The 24176-nt window shown below is 38.0% G+C and overlaps 1 protein-coding gene across 2 annotated transcripts in view; it reads right to left on the reverse strand.

Moving 5' to 3' along the window:
* Positions 1–812: 812 nt before the first annotated feature.
* The window catches only part of LOC137298100 (dual 3',5'-cyclic-AMP and -GMP phosphodiesterase 11A-like), an 82984-nt gene continuing 59620 nt past the window's right edge, over positions 813–24176 (reverse strand). The window contains exons 6-20 of one of the 2 annotated variants that reach the window (XM_067830178.1): positions 23209–23265; positions 21466–21580; positions 19313–19388; positions 18743–18810; positions 17681–17773; positions 16725–16775; positions 16184–16330; positions 13623–13730; positions 11966–12075; positions 11266–11356; positions 10824–10924; positions 8189–8333; positions 4689–4763; positions 4291–4374; positions 813–3773 (exon numbers count right to left, since the gene is read on the reverse strand). In XM_067830178.1, the coding sequence (XP_067686279.1) occupies positions 3648–3773; positions 4291–4374; positions 4689–4763; positions 8189–8333; positions 10824–10924; positions 11266–11356; positions 11966–12075; positions 13623–13730; positions 16184–16330; positions 16725–16775; positions 17681–17773; positions 18743–18810; positions 19313–19388; positions 21466–21580; positions 23209–23265 (1447 nt within the window). In that variant the 3' untranslated portion in view covers positions 813–3647. The remainder of the gene's footprint in view (positions 3774–4290; positions 4375–4688; positions 4764–8188; positions 8334–10823; positions 10925–11265; positions 11357–11965; positions 12076–13622; positions 13731–16183; positions 16331–16724; positions 16776–17680; positions 17774–18742; positions 18811–19312; positions 19389–21465; positions 21581–23208; positions 23266–24176) is intronic. The other variant, XM_067830179.1, reaches the window with a different exon arrangement.

Consider the following 24176-nt stretch of genomic DNA (forward strand, 5'->3'; position numbering starts at 1 on the left):
ACTTGACTTAAATTACACAGCGACATTAAAGTTATAGGCAAACATTTGAAAGTGAATTTGTTGGCATAGTATAACATTACGAGAGGAACACAGAGGCAATAATTGTAATATACGTGCACACTCTGCTCATGAGTCCATTTTCTTCTTTCCACTTTGTGCTGTATTTTTGATTTACCATATTTTGATGTACCGTATTTTATTATTGATTAATATACAGTATTAAGTGTGAAAATTAATCTAGTGTTATTGATGCACAATGCGCAAATAACAAATAATTGCCACAAAGTTAACCCATTCCACAGTTCGCAACTTGGTTCTGGAAAACCTTTCACATACCATCAGGGGTTCCAAGTAGACGGTAGGCGATATATGCCAACTTTGGCTGACATACAGCTTCATTCTGATATGTCGTGATATTATTGACATATTCCGACAGTTCGAAATCTCATAAGAACAAACTCACTCATTTACTTGGGAGTGGAAAAATGTAACATGTAATATCTAATGTCCGGTAGGCGGATGTTGCCAATGAACTCTACCCAATCTGAGGGTAGTCAATATGTGTATGATAATAACTGAGTGTGTATATAGGTTTTACACCACCTTTAGCAATATTACCTCAATATCACGACGATGGCACAACAAACGGGTTGTTACATTTTGGGTCCGTATATTGATACAAACCTATTATTTCGGCGTGACGAACGAACGCTTGAACACCTACGATACCCTGGCACACATTTATGACGCTGAAAGACTTCAAGCTTCTTCTTGACATATTTTATTAATGAAGAAGTGAAACAAATGCCGACTGCAATCATTCATACATATCTGAACATACAAAACTTCAGCATAACGTGTCCTCGGTCATATTCTTTTCAAATGCCATATGCATACCTCGCTTCATAGATGCTTGCGAGTAGCACATGTATAAGCACATCTGAACTGCAAAGAGTCAGCTCTTGATTCTCAGAAAAGGGAAAAATCAGTAGTAATTGTTTGGATGTAAACCTCCTTACCATAAAGCATTTAAATGAAATAAGAATTATTTCAATGTGATATTAGCAGTGCGTCATAAATCACATACTTTCTCCCTTCACAGAGATTTGGGCGTCCAAAGGGCTTGCCCTGCTTTTACATGCTGCTAACCAAGTCCGATAATCACCACTATTTTCCTCATTTTGTTGTACACGTTGCAACAGCTGTGTCAGCAATATTCCAAAACAGTAAAATATTTGAGCGGTACCCAAAATCTTTACAGCCTTTCAGTGAGTTCTGTCCATCACTGCAGAGAAACCCTCATGAATATGCCATCGATATTCATAGAGATATGTGTCTTATATGTGAGATGTAACTGGCTGAAACTAACTCCTGAACCTTGCAACGATTCACCTCAAAACCTATACAACTCATACAGGAAGCTGTGGAGACACCTTAGTATTTGATACTTTTGAGATACAAGTATATTCCTTTGGTGATTCCGTACATTTACTATCCATTTGAACATATGAGGTATGCATTCATCACTATATTTGATGAAATACAATATTCATTTGATAATAAAAAAATGAATGTTTGATACTGTGCTTTTCGGGCAATAATGTTGATTATGGTTTAACTCTGCATTTGTAAATGCTTCACCATCACAGCAGGGGACACACATTTGGGCTTACATGTATATACTCATGCACATAGTATGGGTCTTTCTCACGAGGAGCGAAGATTTAAATCGTGGAGTTGCCTCTTACGTATCATAAAGATCCACTACTATCTTGTCACGGTAACTTCCCATATGTCAGACATCCCAATAGTCAGACATCCCAGATAAAACAGCAAACTATCTGGTTGAGTGCACTTTCCTCTTACCTCTTAATGAAATAGGAATTGCACTTAAAATAAAGAACAGGACAGAACTTTATTACACGGTGGTCGATATCATAGGTATATGATGTACAAATGACAATAATTAGTAATATTATGGCAAAATAGTGATTAGCCGAAAGATTTTACAGCTTGCATGATATGTTTATAACATTTAAAGAGAGTTTTCATAAGAAATATATTTTTACAAGTAAGTTTACGACATTTGGTTTTTTTAAATACGAAGCTGGCATACACGTTGCTCTTTCTTTTCTAAAATATATGCATTTAAGAATATGACGAAGCTCATTATCTCACATCATTCATAACGCGCAATAACTTTGTTAAAGCGCAGGGACACTAAGTAAATTTCAAATTCAAATTTCAAAAGCGAATATTTTTTTAATATCCCACTCTGAGTTTCAAATGTGAATTGCATAGCCAATTTGGCATTTAAAATTGAATGAGGTGCATTCTTCATTCAGGATGATGAAATTGGAGAGTGTGAAAGTGACATGTAAACCAATGTAATTAGAAATATACTCAATGCATGTATTTCAGATACAGCTGTGAATACATTCACTATGAAGGTTATATACAATAGAAGATATAAAAAGACTGAGATAACTTAGATGAATTGTTTTCTTCACTGGTAATAATTTTCTCATAAAATATATATGTGCATTTTCTTTTTGTTTTAAAGTAACGTATTCACAACCGTACAACAAGATCAGTTTCATACTGGATCAAGTTTAACCAGGGATAATCTAAAGCGTCTTCTATTCTCCCTGGTTTGACGTCTGACTACATGGTTTTAGTATATCTGATATGGATAATTTGAAAGAACATTTTCTATAAAAAATAACCCCAAGATATTTACACACAATATTGGTTGAAATCTTCAATCGGAACATTCCCATTTACATATATTCCTAGTCCGGTGTCTGATAATTGGGTTGTCTAACTAATGGAATGTTTAACAAATGGGAGTGAACCGTTCATATCTCTTCAGAGCATTGTTCATATCTTGGGGAAGTGGCTTATATCATCCATGTTCATGTGTTCCCACGTCAAATAATATATGTTCTTTCCCATTAATGTTCATATGGATAGTGAAATGCAAGCATTTAGACTCCGTGTCTATATTTTGATATATTAGAGGTTGACTTCTCACAAATCACAGATCCTTCAAGTTTGAACTTCAAGCGCACTTCGTATGGAGTACTCGCATTAATAGTGTGGAAAGGCATGTAACAAAATACGAAAAATAAAGAAAATCATTCTTTTCAAAATGCACGCATTATCATGAATCGGCATCGACCAGTATTTAGCACTTATTTTCATTTCTTCCATAAAGATAGGGATTACAATTGAACAGCAATCCTGTTTATCATGAGAAGAGACTAACTGGATTGGGTGATCACCCTCGCTGACGTGGTTGATGCATGTCATCGCATGCAAGTTGCTTAGATCGATGCTCATGATGTCAATCACAGGATGGTCAGTTCCAGACCCGATGTATATACAGACCGCCGTCATACAGCTTGAATATTGGCGTGAGGCATTAAAGAACAAGAAAGTAAACATCTCCAATTTGAAGTAGGTTTGTAGGCCCTATGACTGTACCCACAATGTGAAGAAGTGTTTAGAATGTCCGTATGTAAGTCTTGCATTTCCGATGATGAAAAACACTCCTTGTTCTGTTCACTTTGTGAAGCAGAACACAAGTCCTTGAACTCCAATTAAGCATCACGAAGAATAATGGCAATGACTGAGTGCATAAACAATTACACTCCAGTTTCCAATATTGCCGTCTTTGACAAACGTTCAGCATCAAGTATTTCCCAGCGTGCTCTGTTTCCAAGAACCCCGTCTACCATTTCTTGGAACATCGGATCCATCCTAGCCAAATGCTGAAATAGATCGCAGATTCAATGATCAAGTTTTAACCGGCCTCAGCATGCATTTTATTAAGTCTAATTAAGTGAGAAAAATCAAACAGATCACAATTCTTTGAAAAGGGACAATGCATTAAATTCGACGAAAAAAGTCCTTCGATACAAAAATAATTCTGTGTTAAAAGCAGATGCCATTGTTCGATTCCTACTATATCATGAATATGACATTGTTTTCATGAGACTCTATGTAACAGTGATAATATTGGGTGTGTGCACAATTAAGCCAAAAGGTCAGTTACTTATTGATTTTCAGAAGAAGTTTAAACAATCGATAAACCATTTTGCCGAAGAAGACTTTAGTGTCTGCAGATTAAATAAATACATCATTTACTTGATGAATGTGCAGAATTGGAATTTAGAACGTAAGACTAAAAAGAAGTTGTAATCCACAAAAAAAGTGTCATGCATTCATGTTGGTCCAACTCAAAAATGTCTTTCAAGAACGTCAAGTCCAATGTGCCAATACCAATACCTTATACAGGGGAAGGCAAATTCCATCAATCCAGCCTAGTTGCAGCTTAGCAATCTCATCTTGTTTTTCTCTGTCCATGCATGCCTTAAATGTTAAAATAAGATGATCTCGTTGTAAGAAATTGCATGTTTCTTTATCACCGATAAGGCGTGCGGTTCCCTTGTTCTTGATTCACAGTAGACAGAAATGTATTCAATTGTACAGTAAAACCTCAACGGAACGTATGCAGGCTATCAAATGCAGGCTATCGTATGCAGGCTATCATATGTCAGTTCCATCTAGTTAATAATACATACGCACGCACATACACACATACATCGATCAATAAGAAACAGAATAACATATTATATAACCTAGCTATCTGTTGTTCAATGGTAATTACGATATACGCATTGTACCTGTGGTTGTATTTTGAGTTCATTCCGCTCTTTGTCTCCTTGGTCAAAGAATTCTGTCATCACAAGTTCCGCATTCTATTTGAAAGAAAACGAGGAGTTGTACATACACAAAAACGCATAGTCAGGCATTTTAAAAGAATCCAACTAAAACACATAATTAGATTCGATCCAGATTGAGACATTGTAATGGTCTCATATGTAAATGCACAAAGCAACTTAATTCATGGGGCCATTTTGCCAAATATTACAAATGAATGAACATGCCTTTCAAAGCATGTCAGAATATGAGATTAGCTTTTACAGCGCTTCAATATTCATTGTTTTTAATCTGGGGCAAATCGATACAAAACTTTATACAATAATACTGTTGATTATATTGCACGTGTTTAAGAGACACTTTAATAGGCAATATTGCCAAATATTTACCCTTTACATATGTCCCATAATTAAACATCCATAAACAAACACACTGCACATAGAATTCCTTAAATCAAGCGTGTATTCACGATGTAATGGCATAATGCTACTCTGATTCATCTTCGGCAAGTGACATAACCCATTAGTTGAAAGTTTCCAAGAACACCAAGGAAGGAATTACATCATCCATTATGACTGTCAGTGAGTTTAGAATTCAATTACAGCTGGCTGTTTTTATTTGCTTGCAATGACAATGTAATGCAAACAAGATAACCCACGTATTGTCCATCACATTCCAGTATCTATTCGCACCATTCACATATATTACAAAAGTAAGTGAGTTTAGTTTTACTCTAAACTCAACAATATTCCAGCTATACGGTGACGGTCTGTAAAGTCTGGACCAGATAATTCAGTGATCAACAGCATTAGCATCGATTTGCGCAGTTGGGATAACAAGTCAGCGAGTGTGACCACCCGATCAGGTTAGTTCTTACGACAAGGTTGGGTTACTGAAGATCAATTCTAACACTGATCTTCGTGAGCTATATTGTGAAAACACACTGACCTCAAACAGAATGGATGATTGATATAATTTGATTTGAAGAATTGTTAACCAGATGCATGATCAGGATTACATTTTAGTCATCAAAAATACATCATACCGATATAAAGTGGAATGAAAACAAAATCATAATATAATGAACTGTACAATGTATGATTTAGGATCATGTGATACTGAGTGAGTGAGCTGGCTTAATTGCCACTCTATACGACATCAAAGTTGTCATGTCGTGATAGCTTGATGGGGGCAGAAAGCATAACGTGATGAAGGTCTTGAACATTACCCACTTTGGAAAAACCCAGAACACATCCGGGCTTCCTAAGGAAAGCAACTGAAGACATTAGACCATTGGACCAACTAGGTCTGAGCATGGACCTTTCCATCACAGTCTAATCCAGATGATGATTCAAAGGTCCAAAACGGTTGCACAGTATCTAAACGGTCGTCTAACATTTAATATCAAATTACAAGAAAACCTGCAGTTTAAGCACGATGATGATTACTCTCACTTTATCGTTAGAATTACTTTGCTAGTTTATCTGTAGTGCTACTGAACTTCTTCTATGACGCCATTGTAAATCCTTTGAAGTGACTTATATTGATCTGTAAACTTAGTTATGGTTAGATTATTGTGGATGATTACCTCAAATATCGTTCTTGTTTGTTGGGTTTTGAGGCAACTCTTTTAATTTCCTTATTGTTTCATCCTGGGAACCGACCCATAACACACGAAACCCCAGTCCGTATTGGACCGTCAGTGATAAACATTTGCTTGGATGTTGTTTATCTCCGCACTCAGAAATATTGGAATTATATTCCAGTAAATAATCGTGTCCAGACCAGTCAGTTCACTGACTAGCATAATTAGCATAAATCTACAGAACTGAATACCATAGCATACATCACCCAAGTCAGCGAGTCTGATTATCCGATAATAGTAAGCGCCTTTTAGGACTTATGTTTAAAAAGGCTTTTGGACAAAGGGTTCCTTCGAAGGAAGAACACATTTGTGGAGCGGATATCTGAACACCGATAAGGCTTTGTGCTTTTTATGTGGTGAACATTAAAAGTATAAATCTATTTCTCCAAAATGAGATCTTACAATGTGCCTTTGGCAGATCCGACCACTTAGGAACCACTCTCTTTGATTCTAACCCCGTGGATACATTTCCCACTTCAACTCACTGAATTACACCATTCTGAAATGTCAAATCGTTTAAGAGAGAATTATTGACATTCACTGTCATAGGTATCGTGATCTTCCTTTAAGAGGTGTTCAACGCATGCATTCGCCTTATCTACTGGTTCTTTCTTGATCTCAGTTTTATTCTTGTGAAAAAGATATGCTGACATACTTCTACATTCATCGACTCTTAGAATATTGATCTACAGTGTGTATCCTTCATTTTACTATTATCCTTTGGTATCGATGATTGGAATTGACGTTATCGACAGCCTTAGAGAATCAGTTGTGTTAATAGTTCCTTTGATACAAATTTTATCTACCAACATCTGACATTTTAAGCATCGATTAATTATTCAAATATGCATGACAGGTTCACGATAGCCATAACATACATGGAAACAGAGATGGCCTATTGCCTGGTGATCCTGCTTTGAGATTGTCATATTGTTTTTCTTGGCAATGTAGACTTCTCTTTTACGTAAGGATACTGTAGCATCTTTAGCGAAACAATCAGTTTACAATATATATGCAGAAAGAGTAATAGGCACTGTAGCTCACCTCTATATGTAGTAAAATGTTTAAATGGTCACTTAAATCGGTTTCCTTGTACATAAATACCAAGGACTAAATAAACTTTTTAAAGTCAAACAGTAAAATGCCCGTGAAAAAATATTTTCACAATGAGACGGAACACAAAGGCCTTATCTACCTCGAGCTGTAAATTGCAAAGGAGTGAGTGACTGGGAGAGCTGAGTTTAACACTTCTTAAAAGTATTCCAGTTATATCAGGGTGTGTCAGTGACGACAATCTGAGGATAGCTGAGCACCGTTTATCATAACGAGCACAACATGAAAACATGTAGCATATATGTTTCGAAAACACTATTCGTTTATATCACAATATGGTTCCAATCGTAACTGAGATGAATGGGTGATGGCAACTTATGTTATCGTGAAAAGAGAAGGGCACTTGTTGATTCCCACCACTAACTGCGTTTATACTTTAATGAATTCCATTCAGGGTTGAAATGTCAGAACAATGATCCTACGAAGTTCAGTATAATGTGTCCTAAATGTCTAGGTAGTGTCCAAAATATGTTTTCGAGATCAATTTGAACCTTTTGTAAAAATGCATATGGTTTCTGTGGTAAAAACATGCAAATTTACTTCGTGACATCAAACTTTGGCACAATGGTGTTTGACTCCATCTAAGTTGACATTACAGTACGCATTTCCCCCCGGGAACAAAACAACACGGACATGTATGTACAAATTGTTCCCTTCATTCAAATTTGCTTTACAACTCTGGTTTCGGTTACGTTGCTAACGTACCCTTCTCTGAACATCCCAGGGCTTGGAAATGGCGGCGATATCACAACATGTCATCAGTATGCTCCGTAATATTTCCTTAGATTCTCTGTCGTCCCAGGCTTGGTCACCTTGGTTCACCATAGTGAAGAATTTGTCCCGCACCCTCCTGTGAAGCAAACATAATTATTGGTTGATGACGCTGACATTACAACATGGACATAACGACAGCATTGTTAAGATTGTGGGATTATGCTCTGATGTATGGCTAAGATGGGACCTCACATCACATTAACTTTTTGGAGAGGCATCTAGAAGTTGGATCAATAAGGAAGGAAGACATATATGAATGAACAACTTCTTTATTACAGCAGAAGCGATGTTTGCTTGGTAGCGGTGTTGGAACCTACACCGAAACGTCGCCTTCGTTGTAATAAAGATGTTGTCAGCCTTCCTCAGAAGCTGACAAGTTACAGTCTTTCCAATGTACAGACTAAAGTGTCATGGTGCCATCATCCTCAAGAGTCCTTAAGATCAACATAGCTTTCATTTGGAGTGTGCCAGTCAGGATTTTGTCAGGTGACAGTGTGGATTGTCTCCTTGTAACCATGGAGCAGAGGACATCAGAGTTTTCTTTTGATGATAAATGAGGACTGACCTTTTCTCCCTGCTCCATTTGTTATCTTTGTTTTTTTCTGTCGTTAACAGTTACAACAAAAGTTACAAATTATTTTGCCAAATTGGAAGGAGGTTTAAAACGCTGTAATGAGATTGACAATGGGAATGAGCGGTCCTTACGTATGTTCGTATCTTATGTATGTTGGCTATTTATGACTCATTTCGTTATGTAACTTAGATAGGTGCATCATCAAATTCCAGTATTAGAATACTATGGGTACTCATATAGTGCCAGCTCCACATCACCGAGGGACATTCTCAAAGCGCATGACGGCAGACAACGGTAAAAATTGGTGCTAAAATCCAGATGGTTTGGTGGTTTAGTCCAGATTTACACACAGAGAACGTAGGCGCAGTTTTCAAGTTATGTGATAGAGAGTTCCGTAATAAAGCAAATGCATGAGAGAAGGTTCGAGTTTAGAAGTCAATGCAAAGTGGGTTCACAAGAGACGCTGCTCGCCTTTTCATAATTATATGATTTTCAAATAAAATATTTGACTGGGATATGAATGTTCATTCGTTGTCATTCTCAACATTGTATTTATTGAGCAAATGACGACCCGATTCTACGTTTTCGCAAGGTTTCGTATCTTGCTACCCACCTTGTATGCAACACATGTGAAAAGTGTGGAAGGTATAAATTTGGAACCCTTAACCATTCCTAATTTCGAATGTGAACTTTAATCCTCAGAAGCCATGGTTCGATAGTATCATTTGTAAATCTCTGGCGCCGATGCTTCTTTCTCATCACGTTTTGGAGCACAGTGCAATGGACACATCATATGTGATATAATACCCCAGCAGGCAGAGGCCCATTATGCGTCGATGAGACGTATGCCTCTGACCGGGCCACCTGTTTGCTTTCACTGTAATAAATTGGTTGGCAGGAAATAAGGATTTGAGGAACTTATATGACAGCGTCTCCTGTCTTCACAGAAACTGATCCGCCACAGAGCAGTTCAATGCAGACTCATTAAGGAAAGGCAAAAGAAATGTGAGCATGATACGATTGGACGTTATGTCTTCCTGTCAGAACCCTTTCTCTGTAGGCAAACTATACTAAAGGTTATGTCTGTCTGTCAGTTACCGTAATGGCCACTGCGCTTAATTACGGTTAGGAGGATCTGATGATAGATGGAGGACGCCATTTACTCAGATGTGACTTCAACGGGGTCAGAACGATCCTTTCTTAACATGGGTGCTCCACCGATGGATTGTCAGTCATTTTGATCACCATAATGACCAATGCTGCCAGGGTTCAGATTTCAGGTCACTGGTTGTACTGAGTATACATTTAACTACAGTTAATTAGCGACGGTCATGTTATCATAACATTCATATTTGTGATAACGAACAGCAATAATTGTACATACATACATACATACATACATACATACATACATACATACACATACATACATACATACACACACATACATACATACATACATACATACATACATACATACATACATACATGTACGTATGGACACATCCACAAGATACACACACACTCACACACGCGTATGAGCTGTTGAGCTTTGAATTTTCAACACCTCATCCCCTCAGCTTCCAAATTCTACACTATACATGCTTTAGCAATATATATAAGGACACTGGAGTGGTTCAGCCTAATGTAGGATACCAATTAAACATCCACAGCTGATTTAGATCATTGCAAATAGATACAGTCAGATCAGATTCCATTTTACATCATCAGAAGGTATTAATGTGAGTTTATTTTTGGTGCCCTCTTCGTGTTACTGCTATATCTTTAAGTTAACTGACTCACTTGACAGCATACGTGTTCATCTAAATAACAGGTTTGAACGCCAAAGCATATTCCATACTCGTTAATGTGAAACGTTGCAAATGTCATGTGTACGTATCTAAACGACGCCATACTGCTCAGACAGTGTACTGCGAGTCAGCGTACAATTAGTCTACAAAACGCTGCCCGTCAGTGTGTCAGTATACTCACTGTATATGGAGGGACAGATCTGTGGCTAGGATTGCATGCTTGAGAATATTAACGACTTCGCTGTATTCTTCGGAACTAAAGTTGGAAAAAATGTTATGACCCTGTAGGGAAGAAAAAAACATGAAATACAATACTTGTATTACGTATTATATTTGTGACGAAGTGGACTGTATTTTGTTCACCAATTTCAGATGATTCTTACTGGCGAATGGCGGCGTAAAAGATCATTCATTCACTCACTATACCTGGAGGTTAGACAGTTAAAGTACGTCTTCCATAAAGGTTCATACAATTCCTAATATAATTACAAGAGGTCATTTGAAACGTTTGACGATCGGCAAGAATCTACAGCTCTTGGCAGTGATGCCACCACCTCCGTTCATACAGATTCATGCACGTATTTGAAATGATCTGATAACCATCTGTTTAAGTTAGAACTTACATCACTGTTGAGGATCATGATGGCATGGTTGAAATGATGGTGCTCCAAAGTAGCCTTTGTCCCATACAGCTGCGCCAAGGCAGAACTCGATCTAGTAACACATATAACAATTGCGATAATGGAAACAAACCTCTCCAACTGTGCACCAAAATATTATGCTACTAAACTGATGTTCATATATTCCTTCGGATTCTTCCGAAACAGACATACAGTGTCACTATGCAGTTCATAAATATTTCGTAACTTTGCGAACCTTAAACAATGATTGACATACATCATAATTCGTTATAGACCGATAGGAGTTCGGTTAGTTTTTCATATGCTACTATGAAACAGATATTGTCCTATTAAAGAATAAGGCTCAACTAAACACGCGTCTAATAACCAGGACCTCTTTCCTCGAAACGGCAGTAGCGATAAGATCATCGTAACTACCGTAAGTTCACATTGACTCGCGACTGTCGTAGCGCAACGATAGCATTATGGAACGAGGTCCACACGTTTATGCAAACTGAACTGTTGTAACGTCGCAGACTATGGTCCTCATTTAACGTCCTGCATGCATCAGACTAACTACTTACAACGTGCCATGCCCAAGAAAAAGCTTCCGTCGAGAATCAACACAAATGCACTTCTGCGTGAAGACTTTCAGCCCATGATTTGATGATTTTATGAATGATGCTACTACAAACGAACTTACTTCTGTTGGAACGCATTATTTGTCCCTCTGTGGTCCAGGTCGTGGCAGAGGCAGGCCACAATCAGAGCAAGACACTCCTTGTCACTCAGGTTCTTACGGATGTTGCATTTCTGATAGAAAAAGTTTCATGTTGTGAAGACGATCTTTAAAATCTGACTTTTTCCCCCAAATACCGTATGTCCCAAAAATAACACGCCCAATGAAATCATCGTGCTACATATACAGTTTGCAAAGTTCAGTCTTAATTTAGTTCATACGGGTCACATCAAAGGTCTGTTGGATGTGCTGAAAAGGTGAAACCGTTAAGCTTGGGATAAAGTGAAATTATTAGATGTTTTTATGAAAGACGATACAATCAATGGGATATGACACGTAAAATGAACTTTGACATTTGAAATCGTCTACAGTTTACAGAGAATCATTAAAGGAGGCTCTCATTACACAAAATGATTCAAATTTTCTACGAAATCATTTTATTTAAGCCATCTCAAACCATTGCCAAATAGCACATATTCATGTTGGCGTTTGTTATCACAGAATGTGCTTCCTTATCGCTCGGAAAGCCTTTTGAACATATTTCCCAGAGCAGAAACGACGTCAGACCATCAATAAAGAGCAGCTAGGAAGAAACTTGACCAACCTCTTAATCGTTTTTTTTTACTTCTTAAATTGAATCCTGAACCTTGTTCAAAGTGTGTTGATTGACACTCTCGGAAACGTCAAGATAATCGTTACAACACTTTAATTCGCACTCGCTGACACATTTCGTCAATATCCCAATCGCCTTTCACCTCGCGGTTAAGACTATTGACCATAGACATTATAACCTGAGGCTATGTTTTGTGCTTAAATTATTTCCAGTCGTCAGTCGTTTAAATGGCTGCAATAACACATTATTCACACTTAAACTGGTCCCTTCTTTCACTCCTTCATTTCTGAAGGGGATTACTTTATAAACAAGCGTTGCAAATTGATCGATCTTTGAGATTGTAACATCCTAAAACATCACATTCTCACAACATTTATATACACACGCGCGCGCACACACACGAGCACACACACACATCAGTAACACTCTCAGTGATCTGTGGATACCTGTTCAGCTTCTATGACACAAAGTGTTCGCGATAAGGCTAAAACACTCTCAAACACATCGCAACTTAACGATCAATAATTGAATTGCCTGAAATATGCCATAAATTGAACATCCATGAAAAATTCTAATCCTCGAGTCAATACTCTTGGTTGCAACATGCATGTAAGATTGAGTCCTACGACTTTACATTAGATGCCCTCACATAATTAATTTCTAAACAACTTAATTGTTTAGAAATTGCCATATATAAATCTAATCACAGTCACTGTTTTCTCTTCTCGGGGATTACACAAATGTCTTACGTATTCGCTGACTGGGCAGGTCAGTAAATTACACACGACACATACAAATACATAACATGTTTGATAAAGTACTAACAGTACTGAAATATCTAATCAATTTCTTATTCGAGGTTCAGGTTTATTACTGCATAGTAGTCACTCGCTCATTCAGGTTCTTCATTCGGTTCACAGACTGCACACTTAGATATATTGTAGGGAGCAACGTTAAAACTGACTTACTCGCTCACTCAGGTGTTCCACTGGTAGATGTTTTACTTACACTCATCAACGCGAACATAACCTGGCATACATTGAACGCATGCCTCCAGTTGTGGTAGGCCACCACTCTGTAGTTCTTCCTAATTGTCAGCAGCCAGCGGTACAGAGTCTGTAGAACACAAGAAACATGACAGTTACTTCACATAAAACGTCAGTCAGCATCGTCCTTAACTGAAATCCCATAATGGTGTATAAATGTTCTGCAAGAGATTCTATCCATTTCATATGTCTCATACATAGGTTTCTTTCTCTGACGACCCGTGAAGGTCCCGGGGTAGAATAGGCCTTCAGCAACCCATGTTTGCCATAAAAGGCCACTATGCTTGTCGAAAGAGAACACTAACGGGATCGGGTGGTCAGACTCGCTGACTTGGTTGGTACGTGTCATCGGTTCCCAATTGCGCAGATCGATGCCCATGTTGTTGGTCACTGGATTGTCTCGTAAAGACTCGATTATGTACAGACTGCCGCCATATAGCTGGAATATTGCTGAGTGCGGCGTAAAACTAAACTCACTCACACACCTTTCTCTGACCTGCTTTTGATTTTATTTTTTATTTCACAGGATAAATTGTTAGATGCAGATCCGTTTAGGTAGGTCGATGCTCATGTTGTTGATCACTGGGTTGTGTGATCAAGACTTTATTATTTACAGTCTGCCGCCATATTCCTGGAATATTGCTTAGTGCGGTGTATAACTTACCCACTCCCTCAGAGATGCGAATAACATGTAAATCGCACAGTACGTCATCACAGGGTTGTATTTTTCGAATTTTTTATCGTGGACCAAGACGAACAAATTACAGCTATGCCCGTCTCAACCCAGATGCATATCCCCAGCCGCTGATCTGACCGGGTCATCGGACGGTCATCCTGGGACTCCTAGTTCCAGCTCCATTGCAAGTTCATGCATTAATATATCATGTCTATTCTAGACATGCACTACCGACTTAACGCCGTGTTCCCTAGTGGTAAACTATACATTATTTATCTGTTTGCAACATTTACATAAGGCTCACTCATACCAATATATCAATTAATTCATGTTTCTGACATGTTAGTCACTAAGATATTCACAATCATTACGACGTCATGCAACAGTCAGAGAACACAGGCTTTATATAAGGAGGAACGGAGGACGGTGCCATCAAATGGAATGTAAACAGCTACAATGATTCAAATATCAACACACGAAATGTATTCCTTCCGTCTTTTTGTGAGCTCCTTATCAAATGTTCCTAAATGTTTCGAAAGGTGTTCCCCTGAATATGGTACTTATTGCTAGCGTTTTCGTGGCTTTGTGAGAAATGGAAAGTACATAAGCAATTACCTCATTTTTGTACAAAGAACTGTTTGAAAACTTTTCAAACGAAGACAAAGCATTACGTGATAATGGAGTGATTGAAAAGCGAAATATCGTATTCACATATATAAATGTATTCACATGTATAAAGGGGTCAAATGTGCACATTAACATTAGGCTTAAGTTAGGCTTCTCTGCAAAGAAACTCGTCTCCCTATGTATGAAAGCTACGTGTGACAAACCAATCATACTATGCGTGAAATCTGAAATACTTCGATCACAGTATCCTTTTTACCCGCCTTGTGTTCAAACAATTACTCAGAATACCATCAACTTGGTTCAGCAATACTGTATTACCTAACGTAAAAGCAACTATAAAATATGTGATCTGTCACAGAAACGTACGTTGGAATTAGTCCCACGAGTTGACAGTGCTTTCAGCTCTGCCCATTTGTGCTTACACAGAACCCAGTTGTGAAAATGTCAACGGGCACTGGAGTTGCTATGAGGTTGGTCCCGGAATATTACGAGTCGGTCACGAATGATAGCTGGTGCAATGATTTTTTTTTACTTTGTATTCAATGCTATTTGTACGACATAATAGATAGAACGATGGCGATTTTTCAGAAGCACAACCTTGAACAATAAACAGCGAAGCCGAATGACGCAACAACAAATGACGGACATGGTGGGTGTGCGTTTAATTTGTAAGGTTTAAAATGTCAACGGTTCTGCGAATCAAGTATGAAAGCATGTTTGGATGTGACGAAAAAACTTGGCTACATTCCAAATTCTTTTAAATGTGATATTTTTCTAAATTCTGTTAAAACTTTTTCAAAAAGCGAAATTGTATTCTGTGACATGTTTTATTTGACATTAATGACTGTACAATGAGACGTAATACTTTTTAAGGAAGTGCTGATAACATTTGTAATCTCGAAAATGTCACGCCATTGTAATTGCTGTGTAAGCAGGCTTGGATTTTCCTTTCGAGTCAAGATGTCATTACACAGAAATGCACAATATGCAAAATCTTTCAGCGTTTCATAATATGGAATCCATAAAAATAATTTGGGATCGATATAAATATGAGTCTCGTTGTTGCATTGTATGCTATGAATTCACGCTTACGCAGGCAGAGGAGGTAGTTTGACAAATGCAAAAACTTGTAGCATTATGCGCGGAGGCTACACAAACATGCACGGATGGACGAGCAAAAAAAAGAAACGATAATGAGGGGACTGAGCAGTGGGACTTACGTCGTACTCCATCCGGAACTTCCGGATCAGCCCAAGGTCATGGAAGATCCGCACAGCTGCCAGAACCATCTCATCCCGGTTGAGGGAGAAATCATTGAAGTTTAGATCCCCAAGCCGCCATTCAAATTCCTCTGGTATTTTGTGTGCCTTATTAGTACATAAGAAAATATTTTAATTTAATCATTAAATTGTTTTTGTACTTTGGCGTTTCATATTTCTTCCAGATGCATCTACATCTATACAAAACAATGTGTAAGACGTAAGTGAATGAGTGAGTTTAGGTTTACACCGCGTCTAGCAATATTCCAACAACCTCACGGCGGACGGCACCAGAAATGGGTTCACACACTGTACCCATGTTAGGCATCGAACTCGGGTGTTCTGCGTGACAAGCAAACACTTTAACCACTAAACTACCCTACCGCCCCATCGAACTTAAGTATGTCCTATTCGAACAAGTTGTTACATCGATTGACAATATCGCAGTTTAGCGTTAAATGCATTCTCTCATAAACCTACAACTATTATAATAATTACTTACTTTGATTTCAGTGACTTCATCTGATGATACGCCAGCATGGTAGGACAACGTCTGAGAGTGAGATATACAAGTCAACCAAAGTACATTCAATAACAAAAATAATAAATAATACATATATCCATAGAGCAAAATCCAACGATTGTCTGTGTATTCATAGATATACGACATTGTTAAGCGCGTCAGTTAATCTGGGTATACTCGAGGGAGGCTATTCTGTATTATCCCATTGTATACTATTGTAAATGTCATAATGGTGTTTGAGAAAAATTTGACATTTACCTGACATATTTTGTCGTAATTTTCTAACAGGTTTTAGCACATACGTGTCTCTTAATCGTACCGTTTCACGGCAGCATATAAACATGCTTATACACTTCTAGCCAGAGTGCAGAGTGGTGTTACTGTTAAAGATATCGACACAGAATCTGACACCATTTTCTGAATCTCTCCCAAAAGAAAACCAACTGTAACTCATCAGAACTCAATAACAGGTTGCCGAAATATTTCATAAATGGGGATAGGAAATAAACACCACTCGAACGTCATTCGCATATGCCTGCTGCCCCTAAAGCGCAAGATAATTATCAGTTATGATAGATTTGTCCCTATTGCGAGTATTGGTGCAATGCTACATCACAGTAGACAATTCATTAACTTTTATGGGACAGTTTTCAGTAAAACATGACAATATACTTTTATTACTGTAATAAGCACTTTCTAACATATATATGTACCATAGTATTAGTCGTTATACCAAAAGGTATCATGATACGTAAATGAACATATTGGTATATCTTGACGATGAATCATGAAACCTGAGATGACTAGTCTCACTTCAAGAGCTTTTATTGATGTGACGCAAAAGTAAAAGACAGGCACTTGACTTATACAAATGGCACAAGGTTACACATGGCTGTGCTACTAACTTTAACTTTAAGGATCGTACAACGACAAACCTCAAGGGCAACTGCTTGTCTGGCAGCTGATAAGGACACCTCCTCATACAGCAAACAGTTATGAATTCCCAGACCACAGAAAATGGAGAAAGCCTGATGAAAACATATACAACATGTTAGTCGTCTCAAACATAATAGTATAGTTTGCATAAAATGCAAGTGATAATGTATTGATAATTCCAACGGTGAAGACGGAACTTGATTGAAACTATTTATGGTATCTTTGTTCAGTATATACACGATTCTATGTACATACTTATTGTCATAATGTAAATATCAACACAGAAGACTGATGTTAGTTGTAACGGTGTATATTTGGATCAGAATGTGCTAGATATTTTGTACATACGTATTGTCATGATGGAAATATCAACAGAGAACACTGATATCTCTCATTTGCAACCCTGTATATTTGGATTGGTATATTCTAGATACTATATACAGACGTATTGTCATGCTGGAAATGACAAAACAGGAGACTGATGTCTGTCATTTGTAACGCTGGATGAATTTGTCTAGCAATACGTCGAATAGACGTTAGCCGTTGTCGTTATTAGATGTGGAAAGTTCGTCATATCCGGACAGACAGAACAAGGTATGCAGGTGTATGTTTGAACACATCGCGTACAGATGTTCTAAATGTTACTGTCTATACATAAAATAAATTGGAAACGTGTCACTGGAATAGTTCCACACAGAGAGTAAATATTATATTAACAGTCAAGCACCAATGTGTCTAAAATTGATTTGTCGATCTCATGGTTTTCTCGAAGTTAATGTTTGGTCTGTTTTCTCATCTAGTCATCATTTTTGGTTCTGTTGAAGAACACTAAAGAGCAAACGAAACGCAAGTTTAAAATAAAATCGCATAAAAGTGAGTATTCATGTTTATGTCTTGTATTTAAAAACTTGACTGAAACAGAATTTGGGGTATTTGTTGCTGTTCATTCTGTTAAAGTCCTTTCAACTTCGACACAACCATGTTTGTCCACTGATATAGTGCCACGCGGGTTCGTTACATATTTATTGAAGGACTCAAGGCGTTTCACGTGCAATACAAACCTCAAACAGCTGATCGTCGTGGTCATCAAAGGGCAGCCCATCTGTTCTGTTCACAACTTGAGCTACACCTGTGTAGACATCAAAAGGTCATAACAACGTAAACGTAATGGGTCATCTCGCCATGGTTGGTAATCAAGCAGTAGTAAGTAGCAGTCAGTGTAATGACCAATGATATCAAGAAAAAAGCAGACTGACAGTACCAATAGAGCTATGGCCATTTCTGTTAGCACTCACCCATATAGATAAGACCAATGGAAATAATTTCGATGATCATAAGACATGTATTGAAACATCGCCTCCTCTATGTTTGATTATGTCACAAGCCTGCAGTAATAAGTCACGAAGAGTGACATGAATACTCCTGTCCACTCTTGAACCAGTCACAAACACATGCAAATGCAAGACAATTTTACACTTAATAACGTGTGTTCAAAGCAGATTAATGTATCTGATATCATTTTCAAAGCGCCCAGTTTGGACAAGGGCAATGACCAATCCCCATTTAACATCCCCACATAATAACATTATACAGATCAAGCATCCTTTTATATGAGGAAAATATAATGTTACCTATGATTTGATAGTTTTTGTCTCTGATCGGCTTACACAAAATACTTCTTGTATGGAAGCCACTCATTTTGTCGATCTGAAAAGAAATATCATTTTCGACTAACGTCTAAATGAACTGTGCAATGTATAAAGTTTTAAAATGAAACAAAGGAACATTATTTATCACATTCGATCGATGGTTACTACGAATGCTCGTGGACTTCATGCCAGCACAGACACATCGGCGTGACGTAATGTTATAGACCTCAAGAGGTTTGATAAATACTTCACATAGCAATTATTCACACTGGCATATACGGGCCAGAGGCCTTAAGAAACACGTCAAATGCAATGATAAACGCTTTTAGCTTCAAGGGGGGCGCAAAAGCCTTTTTGATATATGCTCACAGCCACTGAGTTACTTATATTATTTTGTATAAAGAGGACACTTAGTGAGATTACTCTGCCGTAAATTATTTGTCTTGGGTTTTATAGACATCTCACAGCTTTTTCCAATAATTTGTGAGGAAAATATGCCAACACGAGGGAGGATATTCTGTATTGTACCTACTTTATATTTTTCAAAATGCCATAATGGTATATGGGTCCGGGAGACGAAATCATCTTAACAGGGAAATTATGTCGTAGTTTTCTAAAAGTTTTTAACACATATGTGTCACTTTAAAGTGTACCATTTCACGGCAGAATTTACATACGCTTGCACACGTCTTAACAGAGTGGTTTTACTGTTAAAGGAATCATCCCTGCACCATTTTCTGAATCTCTCCCAAAGGTAAAGCAAATTTAACTTGTCAGAACTCAATGCAGATGTCTCCGTAATATTTCATAGAGAGGAAAAGGAAGTAGACAGCATTGGCATCTTGATACCTACCTTCTCTGCAAGACAGCGTGTTCTATCCTATCAGTATGTCCGTCGACTGTCATTGTCTTTCACGGTAGACATTAAGCTAATGGAACTAATTTTTTTTCAGAAAATACATGGTCAGGTTGATTATAAATAAACAATCTGTGTGCGTCTGGCATTTGACATGAAGTAATGAAGAATGTAGTTGTCATGGACCTGATAGGCGGAATGAATGTTTGTACAACACAAGCATGTGATCGTATGATCGTATGATCGTATGATCGTATGATAGTAGTGGTAAGATCATCATCGTTATAGCCTCAAAAGCTTGAGTAAGTGTTCGCAACACGCCCGAAGGTTGAACATTCAGGAAGTGGGAACAAACCATCAATGTAATGTACATATTTGACGTACAATGTATGCTTGCCTATATGAGTACACACGTGGAACAAACACACGATCGAGCTTCAACATTGTACATTACTTAACACCCTAGGATACGGGTTAGAGTATAATTAGTCTTTAGGAACACATGCCTGTGGTAAGGAGCGACTAACAGGATCGGGTGGCCAGTTTCACTGACTTTGTTGTTTATGTCTTATCTTAATTGCTAAGATTGATCACTGTGATGTGCGTGTCGATTATATACAGAAAATATATAGTTGAATCATTGCTAAAGGTGGCGTTATACAAAACGCAAAGAAAATATAAATAAACTTTAAACAATAAGATCACAATCTACAAAAAATACAGAAAGATATAGAGATCACTATAACCTTGTATATACGAATTCGTGAAAAAGGAAATAAAGTGATATGTGAACAGCACAATAACACAGAAAGAAACACACTTGGGACATTACACAAAACAGCACAATTTACACAGGGAGAATCACACAGGGGTCTTACGCAGAACAGCACAATTAACACAGAGAATCACACTAGGGATATTACGCATAACAGCACAATTAACACAGGGAGAATCACACTAGGGATATTACGCGTAACAGCACAATTAACACAGGGAGAAACACACTAAGGGTTTTACGCACAACAGCACAATTAACACAGGGAGAAACACTAGGGGTATTACGTTGTACAACAGAATTAACACAGGGGGGTATTACGCATAACATCACAATTAACACTGAGAAACACATGAGGAGATTTACGTAGAAAAGCACAATTAACGCAGCGACAAACACACTGGGGGTTTACCAGAACAAAGCAATTCACACAGGGAGAATGACACGGCCTTGAATACACAGAACACCTCAATCTGTCGTTATATAAACACATCATCCTCCTACCTCTGGATCAAATCGAGCGTCCTGGTAGGCGTCAGCAATGTTGATTGTATCGCCAGTAATGAGAACCAGTTCAGCGATTTTGTTTCCAAGTTTGAGATCAGAACAGCTTTCAGCACTGAAATATAGGGGAAAATGCTGGCTTATTAAATGTCTTGACAGTATTGATTATTAAACTGGACCGACGGGTTAATTTCGGACAACACTTAGTTATTTATAGTTTGTGGTAATAGCTGTACATGTACATGAGGCAGTCGATAGATCACGCGGAGGAAGACCAAGTTCCAATTCAACTATTTCCTTGTCATGCAAGCACTGGTACCTTTCACATGACATGTGTCCCATCACCACGGTCAGGGGTCATGCAGAAAACCAATACCAAAGTTGATCATGGTGCTACTGTAGGTGTGTGCCTATGTGTTGGCGCAACTCTATGACGGCTATCGAAATATAATCAACGCTGGACAACCCAGTGGTTGATATTGTGAGCAACGATTCATGAAGTCGGCGAGCGATGACATACTATTACTTAAGCCAGTCTAAACCTGACTACCTGTGTCATTTGATCTTTGAACGCATCCAGTATGAGTTGTGGACCCTGCAAACTCCGTAACCTTAACGCGAATTTCAAGGTGGTATACGACGAAAGCTAATGGTCAATGTTTTATGCTCACAAACAAATAATTTGAAAGGCATATTGTTGAAATTGAAAACGACAACAGATAAAAACACCGCATGCAATATAACCTTAAAGGTCCCCAAAACAGGAAAGATTGTGATACAGCGAAGCAAGCTGAAGGTGATGGACAAGACATACATGAATAATCACAAACAGGTCTTCATCATCAGAAATCTAGTTCAGCGGGATCGGAACTCCGTTTGATAAAGCACTTGTACCGGTAGGACTGATGTAACAGATCTTACTTGCAATTGGTTCGTTTACAGAACGGCCGCAGGGTTATTTCTGACGTAAATGTATTAACCGAGATTTGCAATGGGCTCCGTTTGACAAGGAGGTCGAAATACTATGGCTGGTCTAAACACCCACGCTCTGACAAAAACTTGTGGTAGCCGTGACCAAGAGTGGCTTCCGATACAATCTTACCGACGCTGATGGCCCGTGTGTATCCAAGGCCAACGATTGTCTTACATCATAAAACGATCGATCGTTATAACTTGTCTCATCTACTATAACTCATAAAAGTTTTAATTGATTGTAAAATGTGGCATTTACAGAGTAGATGTCTCGTTAAACCCATTCTACTAGGCTACTTCATGTTATCCGTAAAACACATTTTATCAGTGTAAGGTGAAACAGGTTTATGATCTAACATGGCCATTTGGCAGTATTGCACATAATTACAGAATCGGATATGTCAAGATTGCTGACTAATAAAGCTGTATACCTTATGGCCCCGTTCCACAAAGCCATAACTAAACAGAAAATCTGAGATGGCTCAGTGAGCCTGTCTGACCTTGAAGACACTCTTCACAATATTCCAAACCGATGACTCTAAGAATGAAATTGCATAATTAGCTCATGTGAGCCTTCGAAACAAATTCAGATTCACAAATTATTCGTTATAGTCTGGGATAGGACTGCAGTACCACAACGGCAATTTGTGAAACAGGTCCCTATGTCATGAATGGTGCATAATCCACGAGGGTAAGTCCATCGATATCTGTTCGCTTTGCAGAACAGGGCCATGAAGGATTAGCGTGATATACATCACCGAATCTGTTTACCTGGAAAAGGTATTTGCTTGACTGTCTCCGCTGTTGGGCTTTAGGAACATCTTGCGTCTGAGGGTGCAACCACAGGAAGATGTGCAGATAGAACAGAGCAATTTAGTGCATACATCACGCCAAACACGAGAAGTAGTTTTACAGGTACGACTATCATTCACGCACGTCTTACTTAGGCACACAAGTTCACCACACACATAAATCGCACAACACTCAACAAGGAAACAGGCAAGCGTCTTTGGGATAGTGGAAAGCAAGAGTTGGATAAGATACCTTTAAGAATGATTTTAGAATGTGTGTAATAGTGTAAATACACCTGAAGAAAGACACAACCATAATATATCAGGGCATTTTCGAAAGTATTCAAAGGTTATTCATACTGGATATATTACAATGATTGACAGTTTTGTCTCAAAATATTCATGGACATTTTAATCTATATAATATCCCCCAAAATAGGCAGTCTCGATTATCTTCAGAAACATCAGATCATCAGATCCCATCGACTGTATAGGCCAATAGAAAAGAATATCACATGAATAGCTCACTGAGGGTCAATGGTAAGGTAACGGGTTATTTCACCCCAAACACGTTAACCCCAGCTTTTGTTTTACCCCGTTTCAACCAAATTACTAATATTATCAAATATAAAATTGTTTCAGCATTTTATTGATCTATGTTTAGTGTTGAAATGGCATATTCAGATTATTTGAATAACTGCCTCAGAGCATATCGGCTGTGTTGGATGTTGTGAAGTCTTCACGTACTCTCTTCTTGCAGTTGAGACATCCCAAACATGCAGTCGCTATGGCAGAAATGAAAGTGTAATATCTGACGCAATGTTGACGTATATTAATGTTCATTTTGGTTTTAAGCGTGATGACATTGAGATCAGATGAGATATAACCTTAAATCCTATGTGTCATCTCATGACAGAGACACTCACCTAAATGTCGTAAAGACAAGAA

Source organism: Haliotis asinina, chromosome 10, assembly GCF_037392515.1.
Source record: "Haliotis asinina isolate JCU_RB_2024 chromosome 10, JCU_Hal_asi_v2, whole genome shotgun sequence".
In the NCBI taxonomy this organism is placed as follows: Eukaryota; Metazoa; Mollusca; class Gastropoda; order Lepetellida; family Haliotidae; genus Haliotis; species Haliotis asinina.